This window comes from Mycteria americana, chromosome 10 (assembly GCF_035582795.1).
Source record: "Mycteria americana isolate JAX WOST 10 ecotype Jacksonville Zoo and Gardens chromosome 10, USCA_MyAme_1.0, whole genome shotgun sequence".
NCBI classification, from domain to species: domain Eukaryota; kingdom Metazoa; phylum Chordata; class Aves; order Ciconiiformes; family Ciconiidae; genus Mycteria; species Mycteria americana.
The window spans coordinates 4,694,302-4,709,631 of NC_134374.1; the positions used below are offsets into that span (position 1 = coordinate 4,694,302).

Below are 15,330 nucleotides of genomic sequence, written 5' to 3' on the forward strand. Positions count from 1 at the left end.
AATTCTAGCTCTGATGGTGCTTCTTAAGAGATCGCTCAAGCCCCCTGCTCCTATTTCAACCGGAACGTCACTTCAGAGGACCAGGTCATCTTTCGTTGAGTGATGCAAGTTCAGGGTTCTCACTTCACAATGCAATCTGTGATGTAATGATCTCGTCAAAAAGGGCAGAAGTGGAGGGAGGGAAATATTAAAAAAATTTACCCATCTTACAGACTGAGATAACCAAGTCATTCCCCGCACTTCTCCTTTTGGATTCTTTCAGTCACCTACTCTGTCAGGTCCAGCTTGTTCTGGTGTTTACAGTGAACTGATTTTAATATTGATTTATAAGCAGGAGATGTAGAATCACCTAAACTGATCACAGGAGCAAACTACCTCTTTCAGCCCATTTTCACACTCTTGCTCACTTTCAAGATTTATATTGAGATGTTTGAATGATTATCACACGACTCTCCATTTCTGGATGTAGGCTCTAAGGATTCTTTCTCTGAATTCAGTCAATGTTGTATTCCATAACAATTACTAGTATCAACTCTTGTTTTCTTAAATTCGAACAGAAAAATGAAAACCTTACTAATGTCAGAACTCTGTAGTCCATAATGACAATACAGGACAATACAGGAAAATACAAATACAGGAAAATACAGACTTGTAAAGTTGTCAAGACCTGTTTCCCCATTTTTCTGCAAAAGTCATGCGGCACACAGTGTTGAAAGCCAAGAGAAGCTGCAATTGGTGGCATATACTTTGACAGAAGCTCGACCTAGTTCTCCTGTAAAGATTCTTTAAAAGAGTAAACATGACTGTGGAGAAGATTCTTGGAAAACTGAAACAGCTTTCAGAAGTGAAAAGAAAATGGAAAGAAATTGAAAGAAATAATCCAAGACGTTTACATATATTAATTCATTTATTTATATATGTTTTCAATGTTAAACTAGTTCTACATCACATTAATTCAAAACTGATCTCACCTCTAAGATCTATGACTTAGCAAGTTTTATGCACTCAAAAGTACCATTAGCTACAGTTTACTTTTCTGTGGTTTTCTTTGAAATTAATGCTGGAAACATAAGAAACATGCAAATGTAAGATTTTAGAGTACAGTTCTTTGGTTGGGTATGAATTTTACAGTTAGGGAATGTGGCCTGATAGTATTTTACCCTCAGCAGTGGCAATACACAGCAGCAAGAAAGACCATTCCTATGACATTTTGCAGGAGTAAAGATTCCGTCTCTTGGTTTAACATGGCAAAATTAACACGTTTTGACACGATTCAGGATCAAAAATACTTTGGTTTTATACTTGTTTCAATAAACACCAAGTGCAATAAAACAGCAAGTCGTTTCTTTGCAGAGAGGTCCTTCACCCCAGTGCTACAGTGCTGGTTTGGCAGGGAGGAGGGAGACAGAGTGGTGGAACCATATATTAACACTGCAACACTCCAGCAACTGAAGTTGGCATATTAAGTTCAGCGTAGCTTATGGGGCTAGGGTAAGTGCCTCTACAGAATGACCCAGAGTATTGAAATTCCAAGTCGACTACAGGCATTGAATGTTCTCTAGCTGCACACAGAGAGCCTGTGCTTCTAACGAATGTTAGAAGCATTTCTAACGAATGTTAGAAGCACTTCGTTCTGTGAGAGTAAGTATCTCCCCTTCCCTGCTTTTGCCATGAAAAATTTCAAACAACGCTTCTGTAAAATAAAATTATATCCTTTAAAGTCTCAAGCGCATATTATACATATTCCATACCATTCTGATATTTCTTTTAGAGTTAGGACGTCCTAACAGGGAGGATGAATTTATTAATGCTATGTGTTTAAAGTGTAGTAAGCAGTGCGATGCGGCAAACAGCCTTTGCTGCATTTCTGCTGCATGGGACGGATGGAGTGGCTAGAACAACTGAATAGAGTGGCTCTGTGACAGTGTTAGCCACATCACTCCTTTTGTACAAAGATAATTACTTTAAAAATTGCTTCTAGAAATAATTGTTTCATTAAAATTAGACTTCGACCTGAAGTATATCTAAATAAAAAATACTGGCTGACACAGTCAGCATGGCTCAGTTTGGTACACGAAGTGCTGGTGCTAATCTGTTTCGCTCTAGAGCAATGGCCTCTAATCTTCACATACCCATAAGTGACAAAATTACACAAATAACACACTGCAAGCAACACCGTGCTCTTCTCGGGTTGGTATGTTTTCATTTTGCCTTCTGTGGCAAAGTTACAATGTCCTCTGAAAGGCATGGGTTGACAAACATTGCTCTAGAGCTAATACTATACGATCCATACAAAATATAAACATACAATACACAGTCACATTTAATTAACTTTTAGTCCCTGTGCAATTTAAGTTAAACTTTTCTCATTAATACATTTTTAAACTGTAAACCACACTAGAGAGAATAATTTTATCAATTTCTTTAGAATGCTTTTACTTTCTATCTGAAGTTGCCTATGAACTTGTACAATAATGGACAGTTACGTTTCTCCTTCAATTACCATTAACTGAATTTAGGATACAGAATTTAAGTACCTGAAGACAAAGTCCACTGTCCCCAGGGCAGACAAGTGAGCTACTAGCTGAAAGAGATACTCTCCAATTACCAACAGGCTGCTAAAACGTGCCTAGAAGTTTTCCACAAAAGCATAAATCTGTTCCTATAAATTAACTTTGTGGGCTTTGGTCAATAATGGTACAATTTAATTGGCAAGCTTCCATAATGCAATCATTTCTTCTCAAAGAATTGAACTGAGACCAGCATTTCACATGGACAAGTTGTCAAATAGCAATGTGTTTTAGCTCCTGCTTGAGAATGATTTCCTACAGATCCAGCTGTATAAATGATCTGAGGCTTTTTGACATGGAAGGAAAAAGCGGGACTTAGTTCTGAACTCAGCACAAGCCAGCTGCTACTTAGTATACAGGCAAGAAGTTGACAGAATTTTAGAGAGTCTCTTGCTCTTGCTACTGTGGAAGTAGCAGCTTCTCGCAGCTGCTGAGCTCCTTCATGTACCCAGAACACAGCTATTGCTAAAAAGAAAGAGGACAGTGGTGATCAAAAGAAAAAAACCTAATGCTGTGACAAACTGTGTATCCTGCCATGCTAAGCACTCCTTAAAGACAGTATTTCTCTTGCAAAGCTAGAAGCAAGTTCCACTAACAAAGTTTCTTTTTTTAAATATTCCTTTTTTTTTAATTAATAAATAAAATATGTTAAAACCCTGTGGGTGCTACACTCACTACCCAACACTGTATATACAAAAGCAGACATATAAAAACACAGCAGTTGACCTTGCTCAGGTAAAAAGAACTGAAAGTCGCTTCTTGGATCACTGAGTCCAGTCCCCAGTACTAAAGGCACCATGGTATTTAATCCCTTTCACAAAGACAGTTAAGCTTCAAGCCTAAAGAGCAGTTAGGCTGCCCCTCGAACCTCCCACTAAAAGATCACTATAGAACATAACAGCTCTAATCCTAAAAATTATTCCAATTTCCAGCCTAAATTTCCATATTTTGCCAACATTGCCTTTAATATTGGGAAAGCCTGCCTCTCTTCTCAGTCTTACCCTGATATATACATTTCCTGTGTATGTATGAGCACAGGCAGAGAAAGAGAGATGACAATCATACTGATACTCCTTGGTATCCTATCAAAAGATAAACTCATGGTATTGCCTATTCATCCTTCTTGAACATAAGTGACCAAGACATTGTGTAATCTGTTTCAAGACTGCCGAAAAATAAAGGGAACAATCGTCCTTCTCAGTTACGTGGATGACCATTACAATTGCTCTAAGAATCATAATTTTATGTTTGTGTCTGCTAGTTCTAGAAAAGTGCAATGTGTAGAGGGTGTATTCAAGTTACAGCAATTTTATTAGCCTACTTTTGAATGATATAAATTTGAAAAATAAGTTATTAAATTACACTGGGTCCAGCACACCAGGTTCCACTGTCTTGTAGATTTTGCTCAGAAAGACTTCCACCTTATCATCACCCAAGTGACAGATGTCCAAGATGCAGACAACATGTTTGCCGTCTAGATCCATTGCTGCTTTTACAATTTCATCTAGAAGTTAAGAAAAGGTGTTTTAATATACATACAGTAAAAAGGTATACTGAATTGACATTGTTTTCCATGCAGTAATGTGTACATGTTCAACCTTCTTTCAGTGAAAAACCTCACTCTAACTATTAAATACTGGCCTACTGGGATTTTTTTTTTTTTTTGTCAAATTTTATTAGTAAATTCAATCACTAGAAACGACAGCATGAATACTTAGATATGCAAAAGCTGAAATATGCATTACTTAAGCATCAGTGATTCTCAGTTTTCATAGTATTATTCAAGGAAAAGTAAAGATGTATTTAAATAAGATCAGGTCTGTCTACATAAGCATGCCGGGAAACACGATGGTTAGATAGCACTTTGCAGTATGATACACATTGATAGTGTTCACCATATTTGTTGGGAGGTGCCAGTAATTAGAAGCATAATCTGAAGGAAAAGAATCCAATAGCAGGCAAATACTTCAGTTTATAGGCACTGTAGGTTGCGTTAAAGCAGCTGTTCAAAGTGACATCAGTGAAATGGATTGACTGATTGACAGTTATTCCACTCTGTTTCAAAGCAGATCAAGCCAAATATTCACATGCTTAGCCACACATACTGACTTCTATGTCAGTATAATTTTGCATCAACAAATAACTGCAAATACTATCTAGGTCACTTAGGAGTTTGTGGTTTGGATATTAAAATACTATCTTCAGAGTATGAGAACAGCTCCAGTAAAAACTGCCTTGAAAGTTCAGTGTTACATCTATTTACTAAAGGTGGTCAAATAGAATTCACGTGTCTTTCACTGAAGAGGTGAACAATGACTGACCCACAACAGAGAATTCTACAGAGGATTAACTCTTGCATTGACAGATAAAACAAGAAATGATAAATGAGCAACATCAGTGAAAGCCAGTCTCACTTGAAAGTGGAAACATGTCACGAAGCCTCCCATTGCTAGTGACCTTCTGCTGACATGCAGAGATGCAACTCATACAAGACAATAATGTATCATTTTGAATGTCTTCTAGTTGAAATAGGTGAGGATCTTCAGGACAAAACAGTGGAAGAAATGCAACATCTATTGCTACATCGTGGTTTATACCTGTTGAAAAAAAAAATTTAAGTTAGCAGAGAACTTCATCTTCAGCCCATTAGCAACTTCATGCACCGTTTCTTCTTTTTTTTAAAAAAAAACCAAACTATTGCAGGCTGAACACTGATTTTTACTTACTTGCTTTGTCCATTAATTAATAACTGACATCTAAAAATACATTCCAATATATATATGTATATATATATTTATACATAAGCACATTCAAATTGATATGATGTTATAACATAGTACGATTTAAGGCTAACAATGCTGTTAGCTCAGAAAATATTAAACCAACATTGGAAGCCATTTCACACTCCTTTTTAACTTTACTGCTGCTACAAGGGCAGAGAAATTAATTTTACAACCACTGTATCTGTGCAGTATGTGGTGCAGTACTTGCGCTACTTTTGTCTTGATTATTATATTGTAAGTCCCAGGATTCTAACGACTGTAAATATTCAAACACCTTCTCTGCAAATCCCTGTTAGCAAATAATGGAAACTTTTAAATTACGGGAACTTAACATGAGCATCGTTAAGCTAGGCAATTTCCTTCTTTTGATGGGAAAACAAAATCCAACAGATTAATATCCCACAGTAATGCTAACAAACAGATACACATCAACTTGCATATTTATATTTTAACAAATATTTATATTTATTTTATATTTATTTATTATTATTTATATTTTAACAAATAAAGATCAATCAACTGACGCTTTGTGCTAACCAGGAGCAGCAGAGAGCAGTTGATGGGCATGGCTCAAATACAGCCCTTAACTTTCTATCATGGAAGAAAGGCACTTTAGGAGCAACAGTACTCAAAAACAACTCGATGAGAATAAAGCTCAAAAGAAGCATTTATAGTTGTCCTTTTCCCTTTAAGAACATTAACTTGTTTCTGATGAACACCAATCCAGCAGGAAAGTCAGCTGACAATCAAATGCAATTGAATAATTTACCTGATTATGTCAGACTGGTGGAATTAGTGAACAGGACCTACCTCTAATTGTAATAATCAATAGCTTAATGACTACACACATTCTTCAAATGATACACATAAACCTATACACAAAATTGCAATTATATGAAAAGTGATAGTAGAAACAAGATATTCAGTCATTTCCTTTAAAGGTATTTTTAATGAGAATTACAGCTTTCCAGTAAAATACTATCCTAAATCATGACTCTAACAAAAATCTAAAATGTCAGTCATTTGTTAAACTTCTAGAAATACTCAGAATCAACTGATTAATTTAGAGAAATCCATTCAGTTTCTGACGAACCTTCAAGTCATTCTCAAGTTAACGCAGCAAACAGCTAAGATCTTATACTGCTCTTGCTTAACCTTTTTTTTACAAGTCAAGCTACGAAATACTTACCCAGAACTGTCACTTCATAATACCCAAGCCCACTAGCACTTTTAAACTCATTGATATTTTTATCTGTTCTGGTTTCTTTCGGCTGGTGCACTGCTGCATGAAGGTTATACTGTTGCATAAGTAAGTCTTTGTGCACATAATCAAATTTACGTGGGATGCTTTCTGGGAAAATTGTGCTGTGATGCAAATATTTCATTAACTTGTCTTTCACTTGTGCCCACAAGTCACTCTGCCATGAATCACAAGTTCTTCCAGTCTCTTCAGTTTCAGGTATATCACTCATTTCTTCTCGGTCTATTATAAACACAGAAAATACTTAGTTGCTTATACGCTCATAGAATCATATCACTTCTCTGCTAGATGAGAAATATTTTCATTAGAACATTTCAATTATGAAGACATGGCAGAATGTTCAAAACATACAACACAATGACTTAAACTAGGGTTGGAACATGAGTGAACTGGTAACCTTAGAGGCTAGACTTGTAGTAAAAAGACTTATTTCACCACATGAAGAGCATCATCATGGCTTGTTTTTGGAGAGTGTGTAACTTGTTTAATGAACAGCCAGAAACCATGAAAACAAGTTTAAAATGTCTACAAGTGAAGGTAAACTTTTCCATCCCTTGCGCAATAACTATGTTTACATTGAGGACTAGGCTACATTTAAAATTTCTTGCTATACCGTCAATGATAGCTCCATTCTTCTTTGCTATTACATGTAACTTTAGGATTGATAATGGTAAAAGCTTATATAACCATCACTTCCAATTTTGAAGGCAAGTGTTAAACCCCACCTTTTGAGCTTATTAGAAAGCTCATTTCAAAATATTCCCAGTATAGCTTGTACCTCCTCCATCTCCTGTGAAACAACTTCTCGTCAAGTAGCCTTCTGAACTGGGTATACTATCAACCCCAACATTTCTCTATGAACATATGCTTTTTTTACTTTACTTCTTTTTAGTGTCATAATTGCTATGATGGAGTATCAGGATGTTCAAATATGAAGAAACCAGAACGTACACAGACAAGCTTGATACAACTTAGGCAAGAACATTCAACACGGGAAATAAGACTCTTGCTGCACTCAATTAGACAACAAAGGACAGTGAATTTAAAGAAAATTGACACTAATACTGAAATGGAAAGCGTACTCTAGATTGCATAAAGCAGTCTGCAGTATTTTTCTCACAGAACTAGAATTAATCATATAAGGTAAAGGGGCACATGAAAGCTGCTACACGAAGAAACATTTTTCCTCACCATTTACTTGGAGAATTACAGTATTCTCTACAAGCATGAAGACTTAATACTATACATTAGGCAAATAAAGTACAAAAAAGTTTCAGAATATAAGTAGTGGATTAAAAAAAACCCCTTCTCTTTCTAAAACTTCAATCATGACTTTACTTTTCTCCCTCAATATATCATTGGTGCTGTAATTTGTGTGTCCTACTTGTACACTCATTATTAACTTAGCATAAACAGATGTGTAATTAGGACAGCATAGCAGAAACAGCCACCACTGGTTATTTAAACAAGATGCTGAAATCTTTAACAATCTGACTGCACTTTAGAAGAAAAATAAAGCAAATGTTTGAACTGCTCTCGCTACAGAGAGCCTCTTGGCAGCAAAAACTACTTTCTTCTTTAAACCAATCAAAAATATTAAAATGGCTACGGTGAACATTTAAACCCATGATTTCCCACAAAAAGCAACTGAGATGAACCCGATTTTGAGTTCAGTTAGCAGAAGGATTTTTAAAAAAAAATCTACTATATAATTACAGTACACAGCAGCTTTTTTTCTTGTAAAAAAATTAGAATTTAATTTGGTCATCAGCCTACACTGTTACTATAAAGTTTCTTTCTTGCAAACACTTTTGTTAGTAAATCTGAGTCAGTGCATTTCTGCTTTACAGTTACGTTTCCTGTTATCTTACAGCACAGACTGCAATCTTTTACTCCTCCTTTGTAACTCTTGCAAAAAATAGTACCTGGAGTAATGAAATTCCAGTGAGTGAAGCTTATCCCAGTACTGCTCCCCCCCCCAATATTTCAACATTTTAAAAATACACTTAATACACTTTAATAATTTGTTTTGGCTATCTCTGTCGGCTCTTTTTGTAGATCTACCCAATGACTACTCAAAAAGTGTTACTTTGATGCAGGCTGCTATGATATAGAGCTGCTAAGACACAGAAGTGTCAGCACCACTAATAGATAGTTATAAAGGGAGGGGGGAAAAAATTTCACGTTCCCATAAATAGCTTCTAAAGGCAGCTAAGGGCAGTTTCCCTTGCTGGTATTCTAAGGAAAAAAAAAAAAAAGCAGCTCTACCTAGGACCATGGTAACAACACTATGAAGCTCCGAGTAACACTTTTCTATTTTATATGGTACCTATGACCTGCATAGCAGTAAATGGAAAAATAAGTATATGATATGTAAGTAATTGACATACAATCTCAGAATACTGCAAAAAAAAGGTATCTTCAAAATCTGAAGGAACACAGCATAGACAAGTGTTCACTTTGATACATACACCATAATTAGTAGGCTTGTTAAGCAAAATATAAGCATGCTGCTATTTAGATAAAACTAGCATCAGCTAAACAATTAGTGTTTTATATAAGACTAATAATATTGCCAGTAGGACTGATGTTATGTGAGAAAATATGTGCATATGTTTAGTAGCTACATTTACTAACATTTTCATAGAATTATTGCATACTTACATTAGATGAGAGACTGATTCATTTATTTTGGACTACACTCAAAATATCCGCCAACTGAAGTTAAATAGGGTTTCACATGCAGTGAGGAAATATCACTGTAAATGATACTCATTGAAACTGCATACATGCATTCATTTTATGAGATCTACACGATATCCCAACAATTCTAGAGAGAGTAACAGCATAGCACAATAAACACTACAGCTACCAGAAATTCCTGTAAAAATAATTTCAAGTGAGAACACTCAATTTGATGTCTCGTTTTTAAAGGCAACGAGAAATTTCACTGAACGCTAACAACCAATAAAGTAATTAATTATCAAACTTGCTTACAGATACGTTTTCTTACTTTTGAAGAACAGATCTCTACATAGTACCTGAAGCTGCTCTTTCTCTGGAATAAAACTTCACTTTAAACAGCTACCTGTACAAATTTTTCTCCGATTTGAAAGTTTCCTTGTCATTTCAGTCTCTTAATATATTAAACATTTGGGAAAATTCACTGTAATTTTTATTGCTTTAAAGCAGCACAATGGAGTAGATCATCATCAATAGGCTACAAAGAAAACCTATCAAGGTCATTACTAAATTAAGATGAACTGCTGCCTTGCAAAAATAAAAGGATGGACAACATTATGTATAATACAGTTATACATACAAGTAAATTGGCAGATGTTAATATTGGGACAGATACTAGTAGTAGATGAACTTTTAGATAAAATTACATGACTCAGAATATATTCGGTCAGCTTTGAGAAGAGGGAAACATGTCAAAATATTTGCATGAAATAAAAAACAGACCAAACTGCATATAATGACAACTGACAAATTAGACTTCTTCCTTCATCCAAAAATAGATATCAGGAAACTAACTGCATGGAACATGAGTTTATTTTTCAATTGCAGACAAAGAAGAAAAAAATTAGTAATATTAACTTAGAAAAATCCCTAAACCAAACATCATTCTTATTACTGGCTTGTATGTTTCATCCATTTCCTCCCACATCTTGTATTTGTCTTTTTCATTAGGTACTCACACAGTTTTGGGGCTACCTTCCTGGAGAGGGACAATTTTATCACATGCAGATCACTATAGCAAGAAAACTGCCAAAAATAAATGTGAGGTCTTATGCTACTAAGTGCTTCTGAGGTACAAAACTAACTTAAAATTTGTATAAAGCAACACTGAGCATTTATTCCCCATACTGGGAAACAGCCCAACACAGTCCTTCCAGCCATCCTTTAGAACACATCAGGGACATGACTGAGCAGAATGGCATTAACAATAACTTGCTACAGTGGCTCCCTAGAGGTTGATGCAGCCAGAGGTACAGAAGAGCTGTCTTGACAACAAGGCTCATAAGGATATCTTTGTTGCCTGTTTTGGACCTGAAGAGAAGAAGTAGGCTTAAACCTCCTAAGGTTAATGTAACAACTATTTGCAACGTACCTGTGCAGTACTGTAAACTGTCTGATACAGCCTGTCCATTTTTATCTTGCACAAAATCTTCATGTTGAAATTCATTCAAGCTATAAAAAGAAAGTTATAGTATATATATATTTAAAACCTATTTAACCTCAAACACTATGCAGCAGAAGTTCAAGCCTTGACAGATTTCTAGCAATAAATGATACAAGCTCGAATGAGTGAGCACTAGTACCTGGTTTCATATCATGAGACTTGTAATATAGCAGCTTGACATAACGAGACCTACTACGCTCAGAAAATCAGTTTTGAAGAGCTTAGGACAAGAACTGCTCTATTTCTTTGCTTTATGAAGTAGATAGGAAAGTATTTTACACTCAAACCCCAGCATTTGTTGCCCTCTACTGGGCACTTACTGGAAATAGCATGTGTGACTAAAAGCTGAACATCACAGATGGCCAACACGTTTATGACTTGATTCTAAAAAACGGTTGCACAGCATGCTGCCGCACTTTCTTATTAGCACCCTTCAGCAGTCAAAACCAAAGCATGAATGGAGCTGCGTAAGCACTCCAGAATCCAAAATGATAGAGAAATTCCAAACATATACCATCCTTTGGACATACTACTCTGTTGTAACAATCAGTTCAATCATGTAAACTAGATTTTTGTTATACTTTCATTTTTAACCATGAAATTTTGAATTAACAGTAAGTAACTGTTCTCTAACAATCTCTAATGAATTACCCATGATATTATGCAGGAGAAAAATATAACAGATGCTCTGCAGCCACAACATAGTAAAGTAAGATCTTAGTCCCATTTATTCCTTTCTTCTTTGCTCCATTCCTCTTATTATAAACTCACCATGATGTCTGAATAAACTTAGAAAAAGACTATCTTGATTATCTTGCATCGCAAGCAACCGAGACATAGGCAAGACTTTGTTAAGGTACCATTAAAATTCAAGACTACCAAAGTAATTACTAATAAAATATTGTAACTGTAAATACACAGGGACAATATATAGACAGTGAAAAAGGAATCAAAGACAAACATGCTGTTTAGTGGGACATTCTGTATTTCAGTCATACGGATTTACAGTTACTTTTTCATTTTTTGCCATTTCATACTAGAATATATCTTGAAAATTTCATGTCAATGTTTCATAACAAATGGAAAATACCGAAAATCTAGTGAAAAGATAAAAGGAAATACATTGTGTGTAATTTTGAGTATGAAAGTACATTTTATGAAATGCACTATCATCATGGTGTGGGCTAAGTACTGCAGTGACCTTCTTGTGATCTCCAGCACTAGGCACAAAAGAATTCTCACTTAAGCAGCACAAACTGCGCAACTGAGGTTTCAGCCACCTAATTTTGCAAACAAAAAAAGCTGCCACATAGAGAACTTTAAAACAGCATGACCCTACTTGCTTCCCACCACTCATCCAAGCTTCTGAGCAGAGTTGTGTTGAAAATGTTGGTAAATGAAAATTTGTATGTGTTTCTATGTGACTTTTTAGTCCAAAGTATTTTTCAAATTTTGAGGTCCATGTCAACCTCAGAAAGATACATGCAAGATGTCAGATCTAAGTTTATGCAGTGGTATTTTTATGTTTTCTGATGAAAGCGGGAAAGTTTGTCTCTTTCTAAAACAGTAATTCAGTAATTACATTGTACTTCCTATGGTATTATTTCTAGATGAAAGAATGTTTCCAGGAAAATAGTATCTTATGAAGAACTAATTCCTTTTACAAGAACCATCATGGAAAGTAATTACTGTGTATGCATAACAACAAATTAAACATTTACATACCAGCTATGTTAATACATTTTCAAGCTATTAGAAGACATTTTCAAAAGTATTAACAAAAGTAGTCTAATTAAAAATTAACACCCACAAAACTAATTCTCACTTTCAAGACTCGGACTTCTCAACAAGAGACATGAAAATCTAGCACAATGTTAGGAAAGGCTTGCTCAGAAATCAATGTGTCAAGTTAAGATACATGCCAACTTCCCTCTTCATTAAAGCAGAGGATTAAACCAAGTCATACTGCTGACAAATCGATATTATGGAAATGGTTTCTTTTTCTTTTAGAATTGTCTAGTTTTGGAGGTGAACAGGCTCTGATTTAGAGCTAGTAAAGCCTCTGAAAAATATGAAAAATAACTTGTCACAATTTTTCCCAACTTCTTTCACAGATCCGTAGCTGGGATGACTTCTCCTACCTGCCTGACACGTTATTCCTGCAGGACTGCTTTGTGCTGGATGTGTGTACGGTGTAACTTGAGCTAGGTTCGTAAGGGAAACCTACTTGTCTATACACACAGTTTATATGCTTCTTCGCCAGCCAGTATGTCTGCAAGCCTCCTGATATTAACCCAAATCCTTCCATTTACTACAATATGCTGTGGCTTTTGTATACCAAAACACCCACATTCCTATTTTGCCCATGCCAGCTTTATGAGAACTCGTGCCATGCCAAATTTGCTATTCCCAGCCTGCATTCTGCAGACACCCCTTTTCACAGATGCCCACTTGCATCTGTGAGCCTTTATTCAGTATTTCCAGATGCACTGGTATTCACCTTTTCAGTCATTTCACTTTAAAGTATCGTCAATGAAAATAACGTTAATCAAAATAGATGGCAGATGAATACTTTTAGAAAATATTGGGAAAATAAGCATGTCTTGGGCTTCACACCTACTTCCTAAGCACTGGGACTACGTGGGATAAAAAAAATTAAGAAAGAAAATAGTTAGAATTTGTAGCTATGCCCAAATGATGCAAGGGATTGAAGTGTCTCAAAACAACAAAACAAAACACCTCACCCACTGATATAACTGGTAAAAGCCTTATTTTATAGACTGGTTTGAAATCAACTTAAATGTCATGACACCATTATGGTATATGCATCTACCGTGGCAAGTAACAGAGAAACCAAACAGCCTTCTACAATAATTTGACAGGTCTACACAAATTGACTGTTGATATCTACCAATTTCTCCCTGAAAAATTCTGATTTATGTGAAAAAGGGGTCTAAAGGAAATGTCAAATTCTGGGAAACTTTCAGTCATGCAAACCTCAAGCTGAATTTCCCCATATTATAGAATCCCCATCCCTTAGCTGTCATCAGAGGGGAGGGAAAAAGGAGAAAAGAGTCTACGTTACATAAACATTTAAAGTGAAACTGCAAGGATAGAAGCATACAAACAAGTTACTTTCAAGCAGTGTAGAGTGTGAGCATGTAGTGCACAAGCAACTCCATGGTAACTGCAGTGCTAAACTGACTAAGATTAAAATGCTAAGAAAACTACTATGTTTTTTTTCACTTCTACATAAAAATAAGCCTTTCTGAAATTCCTGATCTTTTCCCATTCACAATAAACTATCAATTAAACTACTTTGGGGTATATTAAATGCTTAAAAGTACATTTATGTTTAATGTCTCTACTAGCAAGGATATATGTCAACAGTAATATTAAATTAACCAGTTTCCTCTTACCTTGTTCTTTCTGAAACCCTTAATAATCAGATAAATAAGTTACCTCAGAAATGTAGGAACTGAGGCTGTCAATAAAGAGCCTTAAAATAAGCTTTTACTGTTTAAAAACAAAAAAAACTTAAAAAATGCAACCACATGCTGAAAAACTACACAAAATACTTGATGCAAAATAATCTAAGCTAGAACACGTACTTCAAAATATATCTCTACTGTCGTTATTTCATCAATGTATTAAAATATTTCAGTGAGAGCCAACATTCTGCTACTTCTAAGCAACAGAACAAAAAGCAATGCAATTTTAAGGTATGTCAGGCTAACTTTCTGGTTTTCTCCTGCAATTTGGAGAATTCAGCACAACTTCATAGTTAATTACAGAAATACACAAGTTACCTTTTAATTATATAGAGTGAAACAGCTTTCCATAATCCAACACAGACTTTCTCCTCCTTTAGTTGGGGTTCTAGCACTAATGGCATAGAGTGGACACACAGGTAGCGAGGAGAGTAGCAGATTGAGAAAAGCAGAGAACAAAGTAAACACGCCTTAACTTATTGCTTCACTTTTAAGAAACGGGGAGAAAACATCCTTCCCACCCTCCACCCCCAAGAAAAAATGGAACATTTCTCAGCAAGCGAAAGAAAACAGGATTCCTCACATTCCAAAAAACCTCCTGATCTTCCTATGGATTTGTGCCCCAAGTCCCTGCAAACTCCTGCACCACCTGCAGAGATGTGACTAAGGCAGGTGTCATGCTTTTAATGAATGGGTTGCAGAGCCAGGCAACCATTTCCCCTATAAAATGCAGTATCTACGAAGAGGACCAGAGCGAACAACAGACATGTGGGCTCAAAAGAGCCTCGTTTATCCCACAGAAAAAGCTTTTGCAAATTAGCTTCCAAGAAATGTTTTTCAAGAAAATAGGCATGCTTGCAGGGCAGTAATACTGGCAGAATCGTCAACAACTTATGATCAACTCCATCATTACTATTGTTGCTATATCCCTAGCACCATGATTCTTTGTTTTAGCAGGGAGGGAAGAGGTGCTGAAAGTAAATGAAGAAGGCAACTGAGGGGCATACATACTCATGACACAAGCCCAAATCACCACTGC

General features: G+C 35.8%; 1 protein-coding gene across 2 annotated transcripts in view; it reads right to left on the reverse strand.

The window, feature by feature from the left end:
* Positions 1 to 1,611: 1,611 nt before the first annotated feature.
* The window catches only part of RADX (RPA1 related single stranded DNA binding protein, X-linked), a 28,757-nt gene continuing 15,038 nt past the window's right edge, over positions 1,612 to 15,330 (reverse strand). For both annotated transcript variants that reach the window (XM_075513048.1, XM_075513047.1), the window contains 4 exons: positions 10,729 to 10,808; positions 6,543 to 6,836; positions 4,985 to 5,167; positions 1,612 to 4,074 (listed from right to left, as the gene is read on the reverse strand). In XM_075513048.1, the coding sequence (XP_075369163.1) occupies positions 3,929 to 4,074; positions 4,985 to 5,167; positions 6,543 to 6,836; positions 10,729 to 10,808 (703 nt within the window). In that variant the 3' untranslated portion in view covers positions 1,612 to 3,928. The remainder of the gene's footprint in view (positions 4,075 to 4,984; positions 5,168 to 6,542; positions 6,837 to 10,728; positions 10,809 to 15,330) is intronic.